The sequence below is a fragment of the Hemitrygon akajei genome, chromosome 8 (assembly GCF_048418815.1).
Source record: "Hemitrygon akajei chromosome 8, sHemAka1.3, whole genome shotgun sequence".
In the NCBI taxonomy this organism is placed as follows: Eukaryota; Metazoa; Chordata; class Chondrichthyes; order Myliobatiformes; family Dasyatidae; genus Hemitrygon; species Hemitrygon akajei.
The window spans coordinates 28,880,066-28,905,957 of record NC_133131.1 but is presented as its reverse complement, the minus strand read 5'-3'; the positions used below and the strand labels follow the sequence as shown (position 1 = coordinate 28,905,957).

General features: G+C 40.6%; 1 protein-coding gene across 2 annotated transcripts in view; it reads right to left on the bottom strand.

Annotated features, from left to right (window-relative positions):
• Positions 1 to 25,892, bottom strand: part of LOC140731757 (double C2-like domain-containing protein beta) — a 282,625-nt gene that overhangs the window by 204,631 nt on the left and 52,102 nt on the right. Inside the window, exon 3 of one of the 2 annotated variants that reach the window (XM_073053525.1) lies at positions 20,692 to 20,715. The exons of the other annotated variant lie outside the window; for it this stretch is intronic. Within the exon in view, the coding sequence (XP_072909626.1) occupies positions 20,692 to 20,715 (24 nt within the window). The remainder of the gene's footprint in view (positions 1 to 20,691; positions 20,716 to 25,892) is intronic. 2 annotated transcript variants of the gene reach the window in all.

Sequence of the window (25,892 nt, the reverse complement as noted above, 5' to 3'; positions counted from 1 at the left end):
CATCCCCAGAAACTCCAGCCATTGCTGGCCCATCCTCTTCCCTGTTAGGACTCCCTTCCAAATAACTCTGGCCAGCTCCTCATTCATACCTCTACAGTTAAATTTAGATGACAGACCATAAGACCAAGAGAAGAATTAGCTCATTTGAACCATCAAGATTACTCTGTTATTTGATCAAGGCTGATTTGTCTATTATTCCTCTCAACACTATTCTCCTGTCTTTTCTCCATAGCTTTAGACACCTTTACTAATCAAAAATCTGTTGATCTCTATTTTAAATATACCCTATGATTCAGCCTCCAGTCATCTGTGGCAATTAATTCCACAGATTCATCATCCTCTGGCAAAAGAAATTCCTCCACATCTGTTCTAAATGGACGTCCCTGTATTCTGAATCTATGCCCTCTGGTCCTAGACTCCACTACAATAGGAAACATCCTCTCCATGTTCACTCTTTTTAGGCCTACCAATATTTGACCAGTGCCAATGAGATCCCTTCTCATTCTTTTAAACTCCAGTTCTAGAGCATCCCTCAAATTTATTCAATTGTGATACCGTTACACCTGATTTGTGCTCATCTTTTTCAAACTGCAGGGTGAATTTGATCATATTGCCTCTGTGCTGACATAATTTTTCAGTTGTTACAATAAATACAAAATGCTGAGGACAATGCATGCAGATACTCACCTACTCCCAGAAAGAAGAATCCGGTCTAGCTGCAACATTTTGACTAAACCTTCATTAAAAGTGAAATCCCTTCTCTACGATTCACTTGTCAGACATGAGCTGAGGAATTTCCAAGTAGAAGAAAATGAAATAGAAATGGGAATAAACCATGGCTGTCATGGACTTCAATAAAACAATTGTACACGAGTGTGTCCCACAAAATCATTCAGTCTTTCCCAACCAGAAGCCCTGAATGAACCACAAGATCTACTATCTGCTGAGGGCCACATCGGAGGTATTCAAGTCTGGTGACCAAAAAACTTCCAAGAGGTCTAGGTATGATCTCTGGAAAGCCATCTCATGGGCGAAATGGGAATTCCTGACTGAACTTGAATCAACGAAGGATGCTTGACAATTGTGGCAGGGCGTAAATACCATCACTTCTTATAAAGTTACATCAAGTGACATAAGGTGACAACAGGACTTCACTTCCTGATGAGCTCAATGACTTCTATGCTCGCTTTGACTATCAAAACATGGAAGAACCATCATAAGCTCCCACAAAACCTGACGATCCTGTGATTTCAGTCTCTGAGGCTAATCCCAAGAAAATCTTCTGGCCCAGACAGGGTACTTAGCTAAGTACTAAAGACCTGTGCTGATCAACTGGCTAGAGTCTTTACTTTATTGTCACCAAACAATTGATTCTAGAGCGTACAATCATCACAGCGATATTTGATTCTGCGCTTCGCTCTCCCTGGAGTACAAATCGAAGTAAATACAATAAAAAATTAAATTATTAATCATAATTAGAAAATAGAAAAGGGAAAGTATGGTAGTGCAAGTCAGGACCGGATATTTGGAAGGTACGGCCCAGATCTGGGTCAGGATCCGTTCAGCAGTCTTATCACAGTTGGAAAGAAGCTGTTCCCAAATCTGGCCGTACGAATCTTCAAGCTCCTGAACCTTCTCCCGGAGGGAAGAGGGACAAAAAGTGTGTTGGCTGGGTGGGTCATGTCCTTGATTATCCTGGCAGCACCGCTCCGACAGCGTGTGGTGTAAAGCGAGTCCATGGATGGAAGATTGGTTTGTGTGATGTGCTGAGCTATGTTCACGATCTTCTGCAGCTTCTTCCGATCTTGGACAGGACAACTTCCATACCAGGTTGTGATGCACCCTAGAAGAATGCTTTCTACAGTGCATCTATAAAAATTAATGAGGGTTTTAGGGGAGAGGCCAAATTTCTTCAGCTTTCTCAGGAAGTCTTCACTGAGATCTTTAACTTCTCACTTTGCCAGTCTGAGCTATCCACCTACTTCAAGCAGGCTTCAATTATAGCAGTGCCCAAGAAGAACGTGACAACCTGTTTCAATGATTATTGTTCAGTAGCACTTACATCCAGCGGTGAAGTGTTTTGAGAGTTTGTTGATGAAACACATCAATTCCTGCCTGAGAAGCAAGTTGATCTCCTACAGTTTGCCTCCTGGAGCCATAGGTCCACAGCAGATGCCTTTTCCCTCAACCTGGGAATAGCCGGACAGCACAGATGCATAAATCAGAATACCCTTCATTGACTACAGCTTGGCACTCCATACTATCATTCCCTCAAAACAAATCAATAAGCTTCAAGACCTTGGCTTTAATAGCTCCCTGTGCAATTGGATCCTCAATTTCCTCATTTACAGATCCGAGTCAGTTTGGATTAGCAACATCTCCTCCAGGATCTCCATCTGCACAGGTGCTGCACAAGGCTGTGTGCTTAGCCCCCTGTCCTACTCACTTTCCACTTGACTGTGTGGCTGAGCACAGCTCCGTTGCCATATTCAAGTTTGCTGACACCACCACTATCATAGGCTGAATCAAAGGTGGTGACAAATCAGCATATAGGAGGGAGCTTCAAAATCTGGCTGAATGGTGTCATAACAACAACCTCTTACTCATTGTCAGCAATTATTCACTCTAGAAGGAGGAAACCAGAGGTTCCTGAGCTAGTCTTCAGAAGTTCAGAGGTGGAGAGGATCAGCATCTTTAAATTCCTTGATGTCTAGTTTGGAGGACCTGTTCTGGGCACTTAGACAAACTTCTAAAGGTGTGTAGTGGAGAGTATATTGACTGGCTGCACCAATGTCCTTGAATGGATAATCCTGCAAAAAGTCGTGCATCCCTCCCCAACATTGAGCACATCTACACAAAGCGTTATCGCAAGAAAGTGACATACATTACTAGGAACCCCCAATGCCCTAGGACATGCTCTCTCCTCACTGCTGCCAATGGGAAGATGACACTCACACCACCAGGTTCAGGAACAATTATTACTCCTCAACCATCAGGCTCTTGAACCAAAGAAGATAACTTCACTTGCCCCATCATTGAAATATTCCCATAACCCATGGACTCACTTTCAAGGACTCTTCATCTCATGTTCATAATATTTATTATTTCTTCTTTTTGTATTGGCAGTTTGTCATCTTTTGCACACTGGTTGAATGCCCAAATTGGTGAGGTCTTTTGATTCTATAATGAAAGAAACAGAGACCCAAGGGCAGGCAGGCAGGCTGAAACTCGGCTCAGTGAAACCTGTGCTCAAAAATGCTTCAAAATAAGTATTGACAATCTGATTCCGCGAGTTACCAGGAGGCATGACCATATTAATGTCAGTACATTGCCAGCTAGTGCTAGCTATCAGTCCTAGCCCAACAACATGCGATAGGGGATATACAGCTGAGCCTTTTATTTCTTCCCTTCCACGGACCTAATAATCTCAATCTTGTATTCATGGTGGGGTTCATTTGAAACTGGAGAAACCAACAGGCTGGGTGACTAATTTGCAAGCCACTTCCATTCAGTTCACTTTCAATTGCCAATCACTTCAATTCCCTATATTACTACCACTCTGACCCCTCTCTGCCTTTATCCTTCTGAACCGCTGCAGTGAAGCCCACAGTAAACGGAATGAACTTTCTCTGAGCACATCATAGCCCTTGGGACTCACTGAATTCAATAATTTCACATGCCCAGTCTTCTCCGTTTGTATCATCCACATGTAATATTAATGCAGTTTCTCCGTCTCAATAAGCTACCTGATCTGCTGAGTACTACCATCATTATCTCTTAAAGAGAACAAATTCCATGGCATATGCCGGTGATATTAAATCAGGTCCAAGACTTCCCGAAATGCCGCATTCTGTAAAGTTCAAAGTAAATTTATTATTGAAGTGCAGGTACGTCATAGACTACCTTGAGATTCAGTTACTTGCAGGCATTCACGGAACAAACTGAATCAATGAAAAGCTACACACAAGGTCTGGCAATCAATGCGCAGAAGACAACAAACTATGCAAGTACAAAAGACAACAATAAATAATAATAAATACTGAGAACGAGTTGTAGAGTCCTTGAAAGTGAGCGCAGAGTTGCACTGTTCTAGCATTTCCTCTCTTTATTACCCTCTATTACTTTCCTGTTATTTATACTCCTGTAGACAGATCAGTCATGATCAGAGCGTTCATCACCCACTCTTCGATGGCCTCAGCATCTGTGGCACCGCACCACCCTGTCAGAGATCATCTGTTCCCCCCACACTTGCCCATCCTTGGAGTCTAAACACATACAGGCTGAGATTCTCTACACCAGCTTTCTGTGGTCCTGCAACTCCAGTACTCCCACACATTTCCAAACTGTAGTACAGATCTATACTAATTAACTCATTCAGACTACAATCTAAAACTGCTATGTTCTGTACTAATCAATGCCTAATTAATCTACATGTCCAACTTCTTCAACCTGAAAAAAAAAATGCATTTCCATTTTACTGAATTGTTGAGTTATAGACAGTTCTCTGAATCCCTGTAACCCAAGGAGTGAGGCCTATTGTTGGTCGGGGTCAAACATGAATGCATCCGAGCCAGGGCAGTAGGAGAGGAGAACAAGCTATTGCCCGTGCAGCAGGCTCCCCCTCTGCACACTGGTGCGTGGCCAAGTGGTTGAGACTTTGGGCTAGCGATCTGAAGGTCGTTAGTTCGAGCCTCAGCCAAGGCAGCGTGTGCGTCCTTGAGCATACACTGCTCCTGCACGTTTATAGCCCAGTGGTGCAGTATGCACAAGACAAGACAATGCTGATGAATCCAAAAGGAACGGCAGAAACTTGTACAGTTCAGCACCAGCAGTGTCACAGGAGACGCCAGTCAACACTGAACTCAGAGGACTGCTTTAGGGACTCCCAACTCTGCACTTTTCCCTCTGGGTTTACTCGCAAAGCCTTCCTCAGGGAGTGGGTATAGACGCAAAGCAGCAGAGGTATGAGATCAGAATTTCCCTTCTCCCAGATGAGCTGCCAACCACAGCGGACAAGCCAAATCTGCCTAAAGTGACTGGTTCTAAGATAACAGAAATCCACCTTTCCCCCTTCACCTGTTAGGAGAGATGTTTTTGCCGGGCTTAGTAGCTACACCACACATGAAGGCCAGGAGCTGCACTTAGTTGTCAGAGGCAATTTGAGATGCATGCCATTTAAATGATAGAGGGAGCTTATCCCTACTATCTCCCCAAGTTATGACAAACTTAAGGAACCAACCTAAAGAGTGCCTATACATAAAGTTCTCCTATCCAGGGCAAAATGATCAGCAGAAATTTCTGTGGTCTGGTACCATTCAGGTGATAAGAGTTTCAGCCCGTATTTTTCCAGTTCTGATAAAGGACCAATGACAGGAAGCATTAACTCTGTTCATCCTTCACGAATGACAGGACTATCAATGTATCCCCCAACTACTGTGCTTAAGCATCACGAAACAAATGGGAATAATAGAGGGCAAATTATAGTGGGTGAATTCAGTCAAACCAAGAAAAAATGCTGAAAGAAACAGGACAAGAATAGAAATAGAAGAGATTCTGTAGTACTAGAAAGCGTCTTTTACAATGTTAAAATTGATATATGTCATATGCTTAATATCACCTACAATGTTTAACTTATTCACTTTGAGTTAGAGAGATGTATCTGCAATCAGTGACTACAAGTGCATCATTACCCATGTATTTACAATTTTAATAGTTAAAACTTTTCTATTGTAAATTTAATAGTTTACAAGAAACACAGGGAAGGGTGAGATGGCATTTCTGTGGAATGAGGTGGTGTGAATCTTCCAGCAATACGTGACAATTGTAAAATTATTGAATTTCTCTTCCTCACCACATGATACTACCAATTCACATATTATTAACAGCTTGTGGCCAATATACAATAGACTCCAATTAAACCATTCCTAATATTTTCCATACTTTGCTAGCAAACCTTGGCAGTGAGCACAAAGTTACCAGATTTAAATGTGTGCTATCTGCAAAAGAGTGTGTTGAAGTCACACCCCACTAACTCTAACATACACACTACACCCCTATTTCAAAAAAAGGCAATCTGTGCATGGAGGACTAAGATGTGCACAAGTTCTTAAATATTTTGGTGACATATTTAACTGAGGGGAATGTATGATGTCAATTCATCAATACTATAATTAGGGTGAAGAAATATGAGATTGGGTATGGAATAAAAATCCTTAAAGAATGAGCAATAGTCATTTTTGAAAATGGATAAATCATGACCAGATAAAACTTAGAATTAGGCTATTCAAAAGTAAAGAAAAAGTTGCGGAGATGACAACTTTTCAGTCCTCCCCGACTACTGCAGGTTGATAGCGAATTGAAGGACTGCAAACTTCATACTATATTTTGAACAGGTAAGAGGTAGGATGGTTAAATATATAACAAGTGATCAGAAAACGGTTATTCAACCATGAAGGTGTGCGAATTATTGAAATCCATCCCAGGAGATAATTAAACTGCACTTAGAAAGTCAAGGATCATTGACAACTAGCATAGGCTTGCAAGAAAAAGATGTGCCAGACTATCTTGAGGTAACAAGGTTGATGAGGGCTGGTGCATGAATTTCAAAAGCTTGGATGTTAACAAAGATTTTAATTGGAGTCCACGCAGTAGGCTGCCTGAAAAGAAAAATACCCTGGGGGGTGGTGGTGAGGGTGGAATGACAGTGGCACAGTGGCTGGCCCTGAGGATCAACAGGGAAGGTAGATTGACAAAAATCAGGTTGATGCTGGATCACAAGAGGGAATTGCTTTTAAGAACAGTTTGTGTTAGATCCCACTAAGGGAAAGGCAATTCTGGATGTAATGAACCAGCTTTGATTAGGGAGCTTAAGTTTATGGAACCCTTAGGAGACAGCGATCATGTATGATAGAATTCATCCTGCAGTTTGAGAGGGAGAAGATAAAGTCAGATATCAGTATTGCAGTGGAGTAAAGGGAATTATAGAGGCATGAGAAGTTGATTGAAAGGGACACCATCAGGAATGATGCCAAAACAGCAACTCGGAGAGTTTCTGCAAGAGATTCCAAAGGTGCAGAATGGACACATCCCAAAGATTAAGTAATATACTAAAGGGAAGATGAGGCAACTATGTCTGACAAGTAAAAAAAAATAGCATTAAAGGAAAAGAGCAGGAGTATAATACAGTAAAAATTAGTAGGGGGTGGGGGGGAGGGGATCTCACTGAAACCAATCGAATATTGAAATACCTAGACAGAGTGGATATGGAGATTATGCTTCCTATAGTGAGTGAGTCTAGGCCAGACAGCATAGCTTCCAAATAAAGGGATGTCCATTTAGAGCAGTGATGAGAAGGAATTTCAGCCAGAGGATGACACAAATCTGTAGAACACTGCCACAGACAGCTGAGAAGGTCAAGTCACTGAGTATAGGTTGATAGGTTTTGTCAGTCAGGGTATCAAATGTGATGGGGCAAAGACAGGAGAATGGGGTTGAGAGGGATAATAAATCAGCCATGATGGAATGATGGTAGAACGTCGATGGGCCAATGGCCTAATTCTGCTCCCATGTCTTATGGTCTTGGGGTCTTAAATTTAGGGGGAATCAAATTAGAAATCTGCATGATCTGTGGCTGACGATGATGATGAGAAATGTTTTCGGCTGCGAGAAAATATGAATGGTCTGGTCAGTTAGGTAAAATGGAATTTAGTGCAGAGAACTGCAAGGTGAATCATTTAGAAAGGTGTAAGAAATCAAGTAAATACATGATAATTGGAAGTACACTAAGTGAGGCAGAGAAACAAATGGATCTTGGGGTGCATGTGCACAGATCTTTAGGGGTAGCACATTAACAGTGTGATTAAAAAGATGTGTCATGCAGCTCAGAAGCCACCTATAAGTCAACCATCCAAGATGACCTTTGTGGCCAAGTGCACTAATCCCATGTGTATTAGGATTGTATTCTTTTAAGCCTTTCCCATTTAAGTGCCTGTCTAAAAGACTCAAATCTGATTCCACCAACTCCTCTAGTAGCAAGTTCAAGGTATCAACTAACCTTTGTATTAAAATGTTCCCTTCAGGACCTCTTTGAAACTGTTTCCTCTCATCTTAAACATGTTCGCTCTTGTTTTTGATACGCCTACCATAGGAAAAGCATTTTGACTATCTAACTGTTTGACACCTCTCAGTATTGTATACTTCTATCAGGTCACCCCTCAGCCTTTACTCCAGGGAAAACAGGTCATACTCATCCAATCGCTGCCCATAAATAACGTCATCCAATCTTGGCAACATCCTGGTGAAAGTGCTTGCATTTTCTCCCCCCAACATAATCACATCTTTCCTATAGTGTGGGGATCAGAAATGTATACAATACCCCAACTGCAGCCTTATCAATATTTTGTAAAATTGCAGCATATTGTCCCGGCTCATATTGCATGGCAAAGAGCAACTCTAAACTTCTTATTGTCAATGTCAGCCACAAACTCGTGCAAACTTCTTTATTGTGCCCTCCAAATTTAGAGCCAAGATCATTAATGCATTTGGCAAGAAGTGGGCAGCCTGGCAGCAAGCAGAACACTTTACAGTGCCAGCTGCAAGATCTGGGTTTAATTCCTGCCACTATCCGCAAGGAGTTTGTATGTTTTCCCACATAACGGCGTGAGTTTCCTCCTGGTGCTCCGGTTTCCTCCCACATTCCAAAAAGAAAGACGTATGGTTAGGGTTAGTGAGTTGTGGGCACATTATGTTGGCACTGGCAGCGTGGTGACACTCCTGAATTTTGATTTTGACTTACAAGCTGCAGAGCACAATCCACATTGATTGGTTTTGACACATTTCACTTTATGTTTTCAGGTACTTGTGACAAATAAAACTACTGCTTAAACTCTATTTAAACTAGATCAGTGCTGAGTATTGAAACCCACAGAATTCCTCTGGTAACATCCTACCAATCGCATATGAAGGATCTCGACTTGAAACTTCAATTGTTCACGTCCCCTCACAGGTGCTACTTGAAGCACCGAGTTGTTCTGGCTGTTCGCTTTTTTGCTCTGAATTCTAGCACCTTGTGACTTCTCCCCATTTTATGCCTTGACCACCTTCATCACCTTGTCCATCTGTGTTGCCATTTTGGGGGAACTTTGGGCTTAGACACCTAGGTCTCTATTCAACAACATTCTGTAGTGCCTTAAGATTCATTCTATGGTCTGCTCCTTTTTACCCTCTCAAAATGCATCACCTCACACTAAAATTCTATCTGCCATTACTCTGTCCAGCTTCCAATATGATCTATATCCTGCTGTCACCCTTGCTATCCACAACAGCACCAAATTTTGTGTTGACTACAACCTTCACTATTATTTCTCCTACATTTACTTCCAAGTCATTAATATACCTCACAACAAAGGTGCCAGCAACGGTCCCTGTGGTACACCCCTGTTTACAGGTTTCCAATTAGAATAAACATCTTTCCATCACTACCCTGTGCCTCTTGTCACAAGGATTTTGAATCCAATTCCAATTCACTAAGTTGCCTTAGATCCCATGTGTCTTAATCTTCTGGACTAATTTACCTTGCAAGACTTTGTCAAATGTCCAAGTCCTGTTAACAACACCTACCACCCTGCGTTCTTTAATCGCTTTTGTTATCTCTTCAAAAATAAAACTCAGTCAGGTTAGTGAGACAGGATTTCCCTGCACAAGGTTATGCTGACCATCTCAAAACAGTCCCTGACTTTCCATGTGTACGTAAATCCTGAACCTTATAATTTTCTCCAGTAATTTCCATACTACAGATGCAATGCTCATCAGAGTGTAGTTAACTGGCTTATATCTGCTGCCCTTCTTAAATAAAGGGAAAACATTAGCTCTGCTCCAGACTTCTGGTACATCACCTGTGGCTAACAAAATTGCAAAATTCTCTGCAAGAGTCCTGGCAATCTTTTCCCTTTACTCCCCCCATAAAATTCTGGGATAGATCTCATCCAGTTCCAGAGATTTATCCACCTCAAGCTGTTCAAAGACATCAACACTTCAATGATAAGCTCCAAAGTATCAACATATCCTTTTCTGAACTCATTATCCTTGGCAAACATAGATGAGATGTCATTCAGCATCTTGCCCTCATCCTTTAATTATACTATTGGTCCCTGTGGTAACCCACTTGTTTTCTCAAACTTATAGAACAACTTCAGATTCTCCTTACCTTTACCTCTAATGATATTACACAGGATCTTTCTGCCCCTCTTTAAATTTGCTCCTATATCCTCCATATTCCTTGCCCAAGTGCCCCAGTGTGCATCAATCACTCCGATCAAACAGCTCAAATAGAGTGGAAAGAACCAGAATCCAGCAACACGTGCAACATGAACCTCAAAGTTTTCCCAACGCTAGTCCACAGCCTCATTGATCAATCCAGGCAACGTGGGTCCCCTGTGCTTTCTTCCGATAGCAGCTACTGAGAGGGGGAGGAAGATCGGTCAAACGCAAGCGGACTGTGCATATCACCCGCCCATGCTCTGCTCCTAACCTCACTCAACACCTCAGAGAGGAGCAATGGGCTCGCGCCCCGTCATCAGGCTTTCAGGCCACATGCTCTGCTCCCACCTCAAACTCCCTCAGAGAGGGCAAAGTTCCAGGTTACTCCATCAGCCCAAACAAAATACATCAGAATGTAAAGCACAGGTTTTAATCACATACAGCTTAGTCGTACAGTCACGTTTGAAAGTAGCAGCAAATGTAATAGTTTTGAGGACTGTCTGCCGGACGCCACAGCTGGTTGCATTGTTTTGCTGGTGCCATCTTGAAGCCTCTGAAATTTTTAAACTAACTTGAAATTTACAGAATTATGGTCGTTGCTTCACAAGTGCTTCCGGTACCTGACTCTGTTGATTTCCTGTGATAAGGTCCCCTATTGGAAGAGACCCTCCCAGTTTACTTGCAACCCATCTTTAACATAGGAACTCACCTGTCCCAAAAACTATTCCAATGATCCAGGTAGCTAAAGGCCCCCCTGCTGCACCAGCTCTTCAACCACATTCATTTGCTCTGTCCTCCTACTTCTACCCTCAATAGATCATGTTACAGGAAATAGTAAGATTATGGCCTTTGACACCCAGCTTTTTAAATCTTTTGCCTAACATTCTGTGGGATGCTATTCTTTATTTGTGAAGTCACACAAGAACTGTTCCACCAGTTATTTCACAACTTGAGTATGGTGTGGAATTATGATCACTGCATTGTTGGGGAAGATGTGATTATGCTGACGATGTTGCAGAGATTTTTTTTTTTTAAAAAAACAGATATTGCCAGTACTGGAAAATAGTGCCAAGTCAGAATCAAGTTTATCATCACTGAAGCATCCTGTGAAACTTGTTTTGTAGCAGTAGTAGAGTACAAAGCATAAAAATTACTATAAACCACAAAAATAAACAGTGCAACAGGCAAATTACGAGATTCATGAACCATTCAGAAATCCGATGGTAGGATATTTTCTTTGGAATAGAGGCTTGGGGAGGCTTAATTGACACAATTATGAGGAATTGAGACAGAATAAATTAGAAAGACCTACTTTCATCAGGGAAAGGGTCAAAAACCAAGGGACACGGATTTAAAGTAATTGGTAAAAGAATTAGAGGGTTACGAGATTAAATTTCCTCATCCAGAGGGTGGCTGGAGTCTGGAACTTACTGTATTGTAAGCAGAAACATTCAGAGCCTCCAATTCCTGGTAAATGATCAGCGACCAACCTAACAAAGGGTCAAGGGTACAAGGCCTCAGCATTGTACTGAACAATCCCTGTGGAACTGGGCTCCGTGGATAGACTCCACAAGCCTTTCAGACTTCAGAATGGCTGGAACAGGAGTACAGCTCCTCCCCCAGCTTACAATTTATATACAACCCGTTTGGGAGACCAGCAGGATGGATTTGTTGGCTGCTATGGGGAACCGGGTTCGTGCCCACATTCTGACTTGAGAACTCTTCAGGATACAAACAGTTCTGGGGGTGGGGGGGGGGGGGGAGATGAACTGCAACTCTATTCAGCACAATTCCTTTCTTCAGGGAAACTGAAGGCATTCCCCCAGGATCTCTAGCTTATATACAATAATTCCCCCCCCCCCCCCAAACAAAACAAATCATCTTCAGGGACCAATCAACTTAAATTATTTCTAAATGTAAAATGTATTGAATTATTAAAAGCTTTATATGGAAAAATATTAAGGCAAACATTTTATGGAGTATTTATGTTTTTTACCTTAAGATAATCTTCCCAGAATAATGAAAAGACTATTTTGAAAACAAGTTTATGAGATGAAATTATTTCCTTTATAGGAATATATGCTAAGGGACTTTCAAGCTTAATAACTATTCTAATGCAGTTTAGCAATTTTAATTAGAACACCAGGTTTATTAAAAATTCCACTGAGTTTCAATAGGCCAAATCTATTTGATGTTGGTCTATTTTCACTTTGATATGACCATATCAGTAATTGACTGCTATCTCTGTGATTCCATTCTAATCTAATGTCAAAAAATTATAAATTGTGTTCTAATATGTTTACTGTTACAGTCATGCAGTCACATCAAACTTAAATATACTTACTACTGCATATACAACTTAAAATGTTCAATCTATCTTTTTTAAAATTCGAACATGAGAAAGATTGGAAACTTACCGAACTGAATCTAATGAAGTTTCTCCAAGTGAAAAATAGAGACAGAGCAGGAATGCCCCAAGTTCATTCCCAAGTTTGTACTGAGAGTTGAGATTGCTGTTCACACTACATCTCACTAGACCCAGAAGGGAACACAATTTCCCCACTGATTGGGACTAAATTAACAGTCTCATCTGTTCCTTTCAGAAAATTATATGTAAAGACATTTGACAATTCCTTTAGTCATTCCCAGTATTAAAAAACTTATTGTATGTGCAGTAAATATTTTTAAATATAGAACGATATATTGATTTTACAAAGGTGGCCATTTTGTACTATTATGATCCACAAACTTCTTCCTATCAAACCGCACCAGTCTCTCTCCCTTTCTTCTTCAATTGTTTACCTAACTTCCTCTGATGTTCACTTTTGCTGCTAATAACTGCAAATTATTCATCATAATGGGCTCAGGGATGATCACAGGATCTGCAATAAGTCTAAAGTTTTCTGCTACTCATTTTCCAAATTTCAAACTGGTTACTTAAGCAGCCAAAGGCTCTGGAAACCCCCAGCAGCCGCTGCATGTTTATATGGACAATGCTCAGTGCAGCCGTCACCTGGTCAAGGTGTAGGGGGATGATAAGAGAAAACTGAAGGACATTAAATACATTAACATATTACTTCGGTTGTTTTATGGACAATTACATCGCATCTGTTAAGTTTGCATCAGACACCAAACCTACACATAAGCCTAGACTACTTGGCCACGTTTTCATTAGTTTATCTCCTTACTCCTGCGACTTAGGGTGGTACAGTACTGTAGTGGTTAGCACAATGCTTTACAGTACGAGTGATCAGTTTTTAATTCCCATCACTACCTGTAAAGAGATTGTACATTCTCCCTATGACCGCATGGGTTTCCTCCAGGTGCTCTGGTTTCCTCCCAGTTCAAAGACTACTGGTCAGCATGTTAGTTGGTCATTGTAAATTGTCCCATGATTATGGCTGGATTAAATCAGGGGATCGCTGGGCGGCCTGGCTCAAAGGGCAGCTCGATCCCAATAAATAAACAAACAAACAGCACATAGTATTTCACCAATTGCACAAATGCATCTATCTAAATTGAGGGGGAGGTGTGGAGAAAGTTTTCATTCATGTTCTTTCTGACCACCAACAACAAAAGTTTGGCTGAAGTAAACAGTTCACTTTCATTTTATACAAGACTGCATGCTCTGTGAAAAGAGATAATATTCCAATATGGGTATAAGTAATGACATTGCTAAGGGCAGATAAATGTCTTTGCTTTCACCGTTTTAGCTCTTTATAGATCACATTGACATTAAAGCCATTTCCTGCCCCCCCCCTCAGGCAAGGGAATTTATTTAAAGAAAAAAGAAATAAACTTTTGCTGCTAACTTCTTTCCCTTACTTGTGAGTAGCTCTTGGCTCTTATTAGTCAGCATCTGAGTAAAAAGTCATCAACTAAAATATTCTCTGCTCAGATGTGTTCCAAACCTGCAGAGCATTTCCAGACATTTCTGTTTTTATCATAGACAAATGCACCCATTTTCAATCTCAATTATTTTCAGCCCTGCTCGCTGGCTCTAATTTTCCTAAATCTGGACATCACCCAATCTGAACTTTAAATTAAATTCTTGCCTCAGTGTAACACAATATATTCCGTATGGCACAGACACTTCACAAATATGGTACTTCCAACCAAGAGAGGTGCAAAATTGCCTTAAACTCTCAACTCAAAGAGATGAACGCCCTACTGCAACCCTAGTCACAAGACTGAATCTCAAAACAGTTCAATGCTCAAGCAATTTGCTTAAGGTGAAAGGACACCTGTTCTTGCTTTGTACCTGATTTATTGAGTGACCCGAATTGCTCAGACATCAGAAGGTGAAGAATGCAGTTAATGGAATCCAGTCAGAAACCTTCTTTTAGCTAATGGACAGGTATTCAGTTACGCTTGTCTGATTTTCCTGCATTGGTTGAATTCAGGAGGTAGAAGAGAAAAATGTGTCCACACAGTTCTCAACTCCAGATTACACGTCAAGTAAAAATGAAATCTTTCGACTTAGAATAGAACGTGGAAGGCAAACAGGCAATTGAATTCAACTGGCCATTTCTTACATCCTTCACATACATGAGGAGTAAAAATCTTTACGTTACCTCTCCATCTAAACGTGCAATCATTGTAATTTATCACAAGTAGAACAGTCAATGTAATATAGAGTACACTCAAATTAGTGTGAGTTCATCAGTCTGATGGCCTGATGGAAGAAGCTGTCCCGAGCTTATTGGTCCCGGCTTTTATGCTGCGATACTGCTTCCCAGATGGTAGCAGGTACAATAGATTGTGATTGGGACGGCTCAGGTCTCCAATGATCCTCCGGGCACTTTTTACACACCTGTCCTTGTAAATGTTCTGAATCATGGGAAGTTCACAACTACAGATGCGCTGGGCTGTCTGCACCACCCTCTGCAAAGTCCTGCGACTAAGGGAGGTACAGTTCCCATACCAGGCAGTGATGCAGCCAGTCAGGATGCTCTCAATTGTGCCCCTACAAAAAGTTCTAAGGAATTAAGGGCCCATACCAAACTTTCTCAACCGTCTGAGGTGAAAGAACACCAGTTCTTCTGATACATCCTATCAGTCTATGTGAAAAATAACATGATAATTCTTAAGACTTGTTCCTCAAACTACACACTCACACGGAGGCTGCTGGAGGGGCACAATTAGATCAGAAGGGCATTTAGTGCACATTTTGATGTCACTTGCACAATATTAATGTGTGCATGCAAAGCCATAGATCATTCCAAGGTGAGGTATGCCTTTCCATATCTCGAGAGACAACCAATGCCCACTGAGTCCCTTCCATGAACGTTCATGGAATAGGTCCTCAAGAATTCCAAATATTTCTTGATCAACTACATGCCACCAAACATCACAGTAAACATTGTTGGGGCCCCACCAGCATTGATTACATCTGTGTCCTAATCCCCTAACGAGAGCCTTAAAGCCATAAACTCACCCAATCAGAGCCCGGCCTTCATTGTCCAACCCCTAAGATCGCTCTCAACCATTTTCCATTCCCAAAAAATCCAGAATCTCCAACTTACCTATTCTAGACAGAAAAAAAATATCCGCACACAGTTCTCACTGCAGCAGGGTTTTTGCAAGTGTTTGTACGTAAAAAAGGCAATTCCTTTACACAAAATAGATGGGCCTTGATGCAGACTCCTGGAATACCTCATCCTTTAAAGTGCAGAAGTTGTCAACATCCATAAAGGATGATATTTGTACATCTAGCATATTTTAATTCAAGCTTATGTTAATGCAAAATTTATTTGATTTACACTGAAGGAAATGATTAACAAAATATAATAAAGGCCATGTTTAAAATGATATACATTATAAAAATGATATTCCATTTCAGTTGAAATTCTCATATGTCTAATTGATAATGGCCCAAATTACCTTCCTAATGCGAATTTAGACTATATTTGTAAATTAGTAGATTTTGTTTCATATTTTCATTGCAAGAAATAATTCAGAAGTTAATTTATGCAGCACCATATTTCATTTCCTGTATGGTACATTTCCCATTTGTTCATTGGTAATTTCATCACACATTTAATAGAACAGCTGCTTTTAGATACTGACTCCAATTTAACAGAAGAACATGTTATGCTTCTCAGTTAAATAGGGTCATCCTAAGCTGGATTTGAGTAAGCCTGAAATTCCACATCTCTTTAATAGTATTATTTCTTCATTGCACATTATCCCACATAAATACAAAGGAACAATATTTTAATTGTTTTCTCAAACATAATTTCTGATACTGGATATCCATTTTACTGCAGGTCTCTTATGGAGATTTAAACTAATAGACTTGACAGATGTCTACATACACGAGTCTGCCAAATACTTGTAACCAGCCAACGAATTAGCTGGAGCATCAGTGGTGAAGCACTTTCTTGGCACCTTATTAGTTTTATAGTCCGAAATAAATTGTTTTAAAACTATGTATCACAGTGACTTTATTTACCAGCCACCAAGGTTTTGTATGCTGTACTGTCATGGGTGACATGATTGTAGAGAAATATTACAATGCCCAACATCAATGTACACCCAATTCTACTGCAACCCGCCTTCTAAACCCCACCACCCCAGCCCCTGATGTTACTTCCACACTAAACTAATAAAATTTATGCACAGTTTATGAACTTCATTTTCACTAGGATCAGAGCCATAAGACAATATCTTCCTCCCCATCTCCCAGCCCACATGATGAATCATCTAAGCATCTCCATGGTTTTGACCCGAATGCAGAACTACTTCTAGTTTCTCTCGTTTTGTCACTCATGCCCTTTCTGAACTCACCTTGCCCACAAGTCCATCTTCCAGCTCCCTTGACCACATTCCATTGGAATTGCCCATCATCTATCCTCTCTTCCTGACCCCTCCACTATACCCAGTATTGGTAATTCTTCCTTTTCTTCAGTTTATTTCAGGCCTCTGTTGCATTACGGTTAGTGTAACGCTTTTGCAGCTCGGGGCATTCCAGAGTTCAATTTTGGTGCCGTCTGTAAGGAGTTTGTACATTCTCCCCGTGAGCCACATGGGTTTCCTCTGGGTGTTCCAGTTTCCTCCCACAGTCCAAAGATGTACCGGTTAGTAGGTTAATTGGCCATTATAAAGTGGTGTCTGGTTAAGCTAGGGTTAAATAGGTGGGTTGCTGGGTGGTGCAGCTTGTTGGGCTGGAAGGACCTGTTCTGTGCTATCTCTCTAAATAATGCCCCTCATCTCTCCAAATTTTCTATTGTCTTTTCCCCTCAAAAACTTCAGGCACCCCACTTCCAACCACCTTTTCCTCAAATTCTTAAATGAAAGTTAACCTTTAAATTCATGCCCACCCTTTGAGAACATCTTGTTTAAATCTCTGCTATCAAAGTTTCTTCTCTAGTATCAAAACATTTTACTAATATCAGTGAAGACATCCTATGTGGACAATAGAGAGGTCATCCATTCCATCTCATTGATCTCAACCTTTATATAGCCTACAAATTCATCGAACCCCATCCTGCTTCTTGGATGCCCTGCCAACACCCTCCAGCTGCCTCTACCATACTTGTTAGGTTCCATTCTCATCTATGCTGACTGTTACCTACAACTGCTTCACTTCCTATGCCTCCATCATTACTTTGGTGCATTTCGGGGCTCTGTCTGGGAAGTAGGGAGTGTGTCCTGTCTGGTGGCTGGGCATGTGGAGGGATGGGTTAGAGGGTGGCGATGTTATTCAGGTTTGCTGCTTGGGGAAAGTAACTTGTTGATTCTGGCAGTCCTGCCACAGATGCAGTGTATCCTCATGCCCGATGGGAGTGGGACTATGAGCAGATTGCGTGAGATCTGCCATTGTGTTACTGGCCCTTTTCTGGCACCTTTCAATACACACGTCCTCGATGACAGGTAGGCTGGTGCCAGTGATGTGTTGGATAGTTTTGACCATCTGTTGTAAAGTAATGGACAGAAGCAACAAACTAATGAAGGGATTTGAACACAAAAGCTTGCATTTTAAATTGGAGGCTCTTCACAAATTAAACAGGAAGCATTGCTAGAGTAGGATCCAAATGCAGTCAATGAGGACAAGAGTGATGGATGAATAGAACTGAAGTCTTGAAGCAAAATCAAATACCCCAGGAGTTTGAATTATGCTCAGACTCTTATCACAAGTTATCACAAAGATATTTTTTGTTTATTGATAAATTACTCATGATATGTTACTCAAATTAACTGGAAGTAAATTTAAGGGCAATTTTCTCCCTGAAGATCTGGTATTAAATGGAAATATTCTAGGCATTTTTCAATTATTATTCATTGATAGACAAATTAATTTGACATTTGATGCACTATAGCATATTTATGGTTTAAAAGCAAAATATATTTTTCCAAAACATTGAACTAAGATAAAAGTTTTAAAATTAGATCATATAGTGATATTAACAAGATAAACAGACAAATAATCCCATGAAACTCAATCAAATGACAGAGGAAGTAATAATAGTGAAGTATCAGCTTATTTTGCTTCACATCTGCTGATAATATATTAGTTTAAATACTCAAGGCAAATACTAGTATTTATTATTTTTCATGGAATCTGAAATTTTTTTTTTTAACTCGCATTTGAATTGGCAGCATTTTACAGTAATTTAACATTTCAGACAGAAAATAATTCACAGCATAAAAGGAACAATTCACCAAGTGTTAGCACATTGCCAACTCATGGGAAAATCTTTCATTATTTTGTTACACCCAAAGCAATTTTGGATAGCAAAGCTTCACTGCCACTGTAGAATTCAAATCCTGGCCATGATACCAGAGTAGACATGCCTTAGAGTCATATAATACAAAAAACAGGCCCTTCAGCCCACTATGTCCATGCTGACCCATCAAATATCTATACTGGGGTTTCCAACTTTTTTTAAGCCACAGAGATTTACCACTAACCAAGGAGTCTATGGACCCCAGTTTGGGAACCTCTGATCTATACAAATTCTACTTACAATCATATTTACAATTGCTTGGTCAATAGCCAACTATGCATAGGCTATTCAAGTGCTAGATGGGATATTTGTAAGTGTTGAGAGAGTACCTTCCTCCATCACACATTAACTGCCTTCACATACTGTTTAAATGCCACCTCATCCCATCTTCATAACGTCAACAATGAATTTCATCAGTTCCCATAGATCAGCATCTGCACTCCCTCCCTCCCTTCCCAGGCAGGACACACTGAAATGCACTTCCTCCCTCCCCACTTCCCAGACAGGAAACACCAAACTGCACTTCCTCCTTCCCCACTTCCCCAGACAGGATGCACAGAAATGTACTTCCTCCCCCTTTCCCAGACAGGGCACACCGAAATGCACTTCCTCCCCCCTTTCCCCAGACAGAATGCTAAAATACACTTCCTCCACCCCTCCTCAGACAGAACACTGAAATGCACTTCCACTCCCCTTCCCAGACAGGAAACACCAAAATGCACTTCCTCCTTCCCCATTTCCCAGACAGGAAACACCAAAATGCACTTCCTCCCCACTTCCCAGACAGAACACAGTCCCTCCTTCCTTCCCAGACAGAACACACTGTCAGAAAGCCAGTTAACAGGCTAATCTCAGGATGACAAAATATTTTGAAAAGTTTTGAAAGATGAAACAAAATGTTCCATTTAAAGAAGAAAGCTAAGCATTTAATTGACAATATTATTCCTTGGTTATGACTAGCTAATGGAATCTACAACTGTCACGTTCTACTGAGAGAATAACAAAAACAATGAGCACGGCATCAAATATCCATCATGTCTCTTCAGATGTAAATGACAGTGACATAAAAATTAGATGACCAGAAAGAAATCTTTCACGACAAGGCCACAAAATGCGCTATCTACAATGTGTGCTGCTATACAAAGGGCGATGAAACAGAATGAACTGGGAATGGCATCAATATCACTCAAGTCTGTATTTGCCTCATCATCCACCTGAAGCAAGTGGAAAGGCACTGCCTGTGAAAGCCAATGGCTTAGGGCCTACTTTCAGTTTCTTTGCACAAATGAGTCAGAACCAAGTTTTGCTAACAGCTACTGATCCTCAAAAATGTTGAAATAGACTACACAAGATAAGTGGGCAAACAATCTTGTGCTCCTCAAGGTGCAGAGATGCTATTCATCCATTTGTATTCATCTGCAGGCCACTGACACTTTACCCAGTCCTATCTTCCAATTGCCTTAACCTCCAAAGATTTTCCCACCCACTCATCTGAGAGTCAGCAAGTTACTGCTGGCAAGTCCAGACTGCTGATAACACTCAAGTGAGGCTGGTGTGCTCCTGTTGTAGCCTCTTTCAGCACAAATTCAGGGACAAAACTTTTGCTATGCTTTGTTGTCATTTATCTGAGAAATATGGATATTGTTTAACCAGAGAGTTTAAGCTTTGCTCACTTGGGAGGAGGGAGAAACACAATGCGTCTTACCTTTTTGTGCCAAAGTTTAGGCACCTTTCCTCAATAAAGCATGCAATAGAACAAACGTTGACAAAGATAATGAGGAAATAAAATGAGTAATGAAACAAAAAAAGGTGTAACATTAAAGATGCAAAAGAGCAAGACCAAATGGACAATCTCACACATTTTCCAACAGCATTGAGAAATATCAAAAAAAAATCTGAATTAAAAAGCTAAAGATGGCTGGAAATTCTTTTGATATCTTATAATAACACAAATGGATATTGTGCTTGACACACAATATCCACACAATATACACGTGCTTTAAGGTCTCCCTTTTGCATTTTTTTCAGCTTTGATATTGCCCGGTTTTCTTTTCCTGTTGTCTTTGATTAATATTTTGATCAAAGGCAAGCGGTTTCCTTCTGAATGGATTCACTTGAAAGTGGCTAACCTGCAGAGGAAATGCCAGCGAGCTCAGCCTGCATTGTGATATCTCATAAATGACTTATTTTGGCAGACGCAATGCAAATTGAAATCAGCAAACCAGATGGCATCATTAAAGTACTTAAAAGCTTGAATACCTGTAGCCTGATTGGTCCTTTAATAGATGTCACTCTTTAGGTGGTACAGGATGAAAGAAAGGTTAACAAGATGATCATAGTGCATATATTATCTGAATGGTAGAACTCCCACTAGCACTGCAACTCCTCGCACCCCTCACTTTCTCCTCCTCTTTCTCAGGGACTCTTTGGAAAAATGTGAATAATTTTGTTATATAGTATTTGTAATCATCTGCAGCCTCAGCTGGAATTTGCAGACACTAAAGGAAAGATTTAAAAAAAATTCTTGGTTGCTGTTTCGGAGAGGCACAACAGAAAATCCTTTCACAAGAACCCCATTATATGAGATGATGCCTTTGACAGCCAAGTAGCAAGAGTTTTAAAGCAGGTCTGTCTGCCTTTTGTTTATAAAAACCATTAATAAAATCAAAAGTGTCTATAGTTAATCAAAGTGTATAAAATGCTATCCTCCTCTCTTTCATACATGTCTTTAAATCTGTCTTACACTCAACATTTCAGCCAACCCTATCATGGGCACTGGCCTCCCACCATGGAGGACATCTTCAAAAGGCACTGCCTCAAAAAGGCAGCATCCATCACGAAGGCCCCCATTATCCAGGATATTTTTTCCCCTCATTCCTACCATCAAGAGCCTAAAGACACACTCAACTTTTTAGTAGCAGCCAAAACTTTCAGTGACCCCTCCACTATCACACTTCTAAATACTATCTTAGTATTTTGCTCTTTTTTCACTATTTATTTATATTTCTTAATGTAACTTCTAGTATTTTATGTATTGCACACCACTGTAGCTGCAGAACAGCAAATTTCACAACACGCCAGTGATAATAAATTTGATTCTGATTAGTTGCCGTGTTTCGTCCATTTTGAGACAATTCCATGTGACGGATCCTTAGAGATGTGAACAGAATGAAAAGCAAACTGCTAGAGGAATTCAGCGAGTCTCAACCCAAAATGCTGATTATCCATCTCCACTCCCCCCCCCCCCCCCCACAGATACCAGTTGTCCAAGCTCCTTCCACAACTTGGTTCTACACTGTACTCTTAAGCCTCCATATTTCTGCAAGCACAGCAGGTTTGCCAATGATAACAGCCTGACAAATCATCACTGATGAATCTTATTGCTATTCCATCAATGTGATCACTTACTTGGAGATCATGGTTCCACGGTAGAGTCAGTTAATGCAGAGGGTGGCTCCAGAAAACCCTGTGGGAGGCTCTTGGGACTCTGGTACAAGGGTGCATTTCTGAGAGATTGTGGAGCAGCATTAATTGATTTGATGAAAAGCATTTAGAATCCCATGTACTCTTTTCCCTCTGAGGCCAAAAGCAATCCTTTTCAGGATCAGTTAGTTCACTGAGTGTCTAGTTTCTTGGTACATCAAAATTGCACCAATGTTCTGTAGCCAAAGTCCACAATGGGCCAATGGAACTATGCAGTAGAACATGTTCAGGGTAGAGTTTTTCCATATTTCAGTAGCATGTGTGTAATAATGCAAGTATATTGTCTAAGTATTCTTTGTTTACATAATTCATTATGGGTCATATGTCAGCAGTACGTGAATAGCATACGTCATCATGTCACCACATCAATTGCAAGTGGTTCACTAAAAGAAACCAAGTACACGAGTATCCCCAGCTCCCGTGTTTTTCTTTTGATTCGTTTCTGGAGTTGCAAAGTGTAACAATCTACACAACTAATGAGCCTCAGTCCAGCTCCAGAAGAATCCCCATACTGCACATTTTTCTTAGCAAAATACTTTAGAGCCAAGATCAATGGCAAGTAGCCACAAGAATTGCTTTATAATTTCAATTGGCCAATTCTTATTGAGATAAAAATTAGCTTCTTTGGACCTGCAGTTGGCACTTGGCAAAATTTCGCAACTTGATACATGCCAAAGTAACCAATGCCATCTCTTTTTTGGGGCAGAAGTCACAACAGTTTAAGGAGCTAAAACTGGCTTTTACTTATTGATGCAAGTCAGCTGCATTGTTTTAAGGACAGCTTTCCTCATAAACCACTGAAATCCAAGTAGAATTATTCTATAATGGCCTCTGATAAGTGAATCAAAACCAAAACAATTGTTAGGAAGGCGAGTACACTGTGCTGTTCTAAGTATATGGCACAAACAGAGTTCCACGTAGGGAATGAATTTCCAAACACAGTTCCTTTGTTGATTAGAAAAAATAAGAACTGTATGCATCATTTGTACCAAATGATAATAAGCTTGTCAGTGCCTTGTGGATGGTTAACTGAGCTCTTGTCCATTGTACTTCTGACAGACAGCTCAGTGGCTATAATTGGTTTCCTCCAGGTGCTGTGGTTTTCTCCTACATTGCAAAGGGAGTTAGGTTAAGTGAGCTTTGGGCATGCTATATCAGTGCTAGAAGCATGTCAACATTTGTGAGCTGCCAGTACAATCATTGCCGATTTAATTTGATACAAATGATGCATTTTACTCTACATTTTGATTTGGTTTTCATTACTATTGGTATCACCCAGTCTTTTAAGCAGCATTTCATAACATGGGACAAATAAATCTAATCTTACATTATACTAGCAGATTTACTCAGGAGATGCTCAGGATTTACTCATTAGGGCAGAGAAAGACAGCCAGGTCCCTTTGAACATCAGGAATGATTTGAAATGAAAGGTCCAAGGTCATGAACAGTGTTAATAAAGTAACCATAGATCAGTTCTAGTGCAAGAAGAATTTGAAAACAAAATACTCAAAGGTCAACACGAGTGAATCTGCAGATGCTGGAAATAAATAAAAACACAAAATGCTGGCAGAACTCAGCAGGCCAGACAGCATCTATGGGAGGAGGTAGTGACGACTCATAGATGCTCCCCAATAGATGCTGTCTGGCCTGCTGAGTTCTGCCAGCAGTTTTTGTTTTTACTCAAAGGTCAAGATGACTTGCAAAAAAATCTGAGCAAAGGACAAATCAAATGGGAGATATGAAATGCTGCTTAAAAGGATGGGTGATCCAGTAGCAATGAAAAACAAACATTATGATTTTGAAACAAGAAAAAATGGTGAATTTTTTTTATATATACACATAAAAAGGTCAGATAGAGTTGTTCTCCGATTTTGACATTTGCGAACATTTCACTGTACGAGGAGGCATCATCAGTGCGCTGTAAATTTGTGAACACCCCTCATACCTAGAAAGATTTGTCAATGAATTGCCAAGATCAGGGAACAACTCAACCCAACCATCAAACACCCGCGCTGCAGATCGGAGTTATTTCCAAATTTCAAACGGTGGGAAATGGGAAGATGCTCATGTTTGGATGTTTGTGCACATGCAACTGCTAAAAGCAATTTGGAAAACAAATGATATGCAGGCCTTTATTTTGAGAGTTTTTGGAGGCACATTCAAACAAGGGATTCGGTTCAGCCACACCTGAAGTATTGTGTATGATTGTCTCCTCATCTAAAGTAGCTATGTACTTTGGAGTGGAGTAAGAATTCACCAGATTGGTTCCTGGTGTTTCTTCTGTTATACGAGGAGGCACTGGGTAGGCCAAGTCTCCATTCTCTACAGATCAAACAACTGAGAAGTTACCTCACTGAACAATTCAAAAGTCTGAAAGAGTGCAACCAGGATGCTTCCCTGGACTGATAGGTCTAGAATTAGGGCATCATATTCTCAAAATATGGATTACCCATTTAGAACCAAAGTACAGAAATATTTCTTCACTAAGCAGTCTTTGGAATTTTGTGGTCTGGAAGACCATAAATACACAATCATTGTGGTTAAAAAAAAAGAGCAGTAGATTCCTGGATACCTGTGGAATCAGGGGATATTGGGATAGGTGCAAGTTGGATGACCAGTGATGACCTTGTTGAATTGTAGAACAAGACTGGCCTAATCCTGCTTCCATTCCGCCCCCAACCCGTTTTTAAAGTACTTAAGCAAATCCAATAGTGTATGTTTTTTTTAAGCAAATTGAATCAGTGCTCGAAGGTACACATTTTCATTATGAATTGAGCAGTGAAATCTGATTAACTGGACATTGCTGCCAACAAGCCCAGACAGACTGACCTCATTCTCTGTCGTATCATTTGATTCAGTGTCAAAGAACCACTTTGCAGAGATTTCAAATCAGTTCTCCAAATCCCCTGCCCTGGGGAGAAGGAGCCTGTTTAGATACTTCAGTGACACAATTCAGAAACTATTTGTCGTAGGAACCCAGAAGTTACTGTATTACCTAACAAAATGAGATTTAATAGCTTTGTGGCGCATCCTAATACATGCAAAAGTCCTATTAAGATCTCAATTTTCCTTTGCAAGGTTTACACAACAGTATTGTTAAGCTTCCCTGTTCAGTGTCATGGCACTATATTGATTTGTTGTAATTCCTTGCAGCTTCAACATTGAACCTCATGGGTGCAATCTCCATAAAAGGAAGCTGAGTGGACATACCACAACAGAAACAGCACTTTCCCCAGCTCCAGGCTGGAATTGTCACTCAAAGTGTTGAGAGGCGAGGGGGCGTGTGCAGGAGTTGAGAGGCAAGGTGAGGATGGGATGGTGTAGGAGAGTGCCTTTGTGCAAGGAGGCCATCAAGATCCTCCTGGATCCACGATCCCGGTAGCAGTTTGCTCAGGAGGCTGATGCAGGGAGTAATACCAGAGT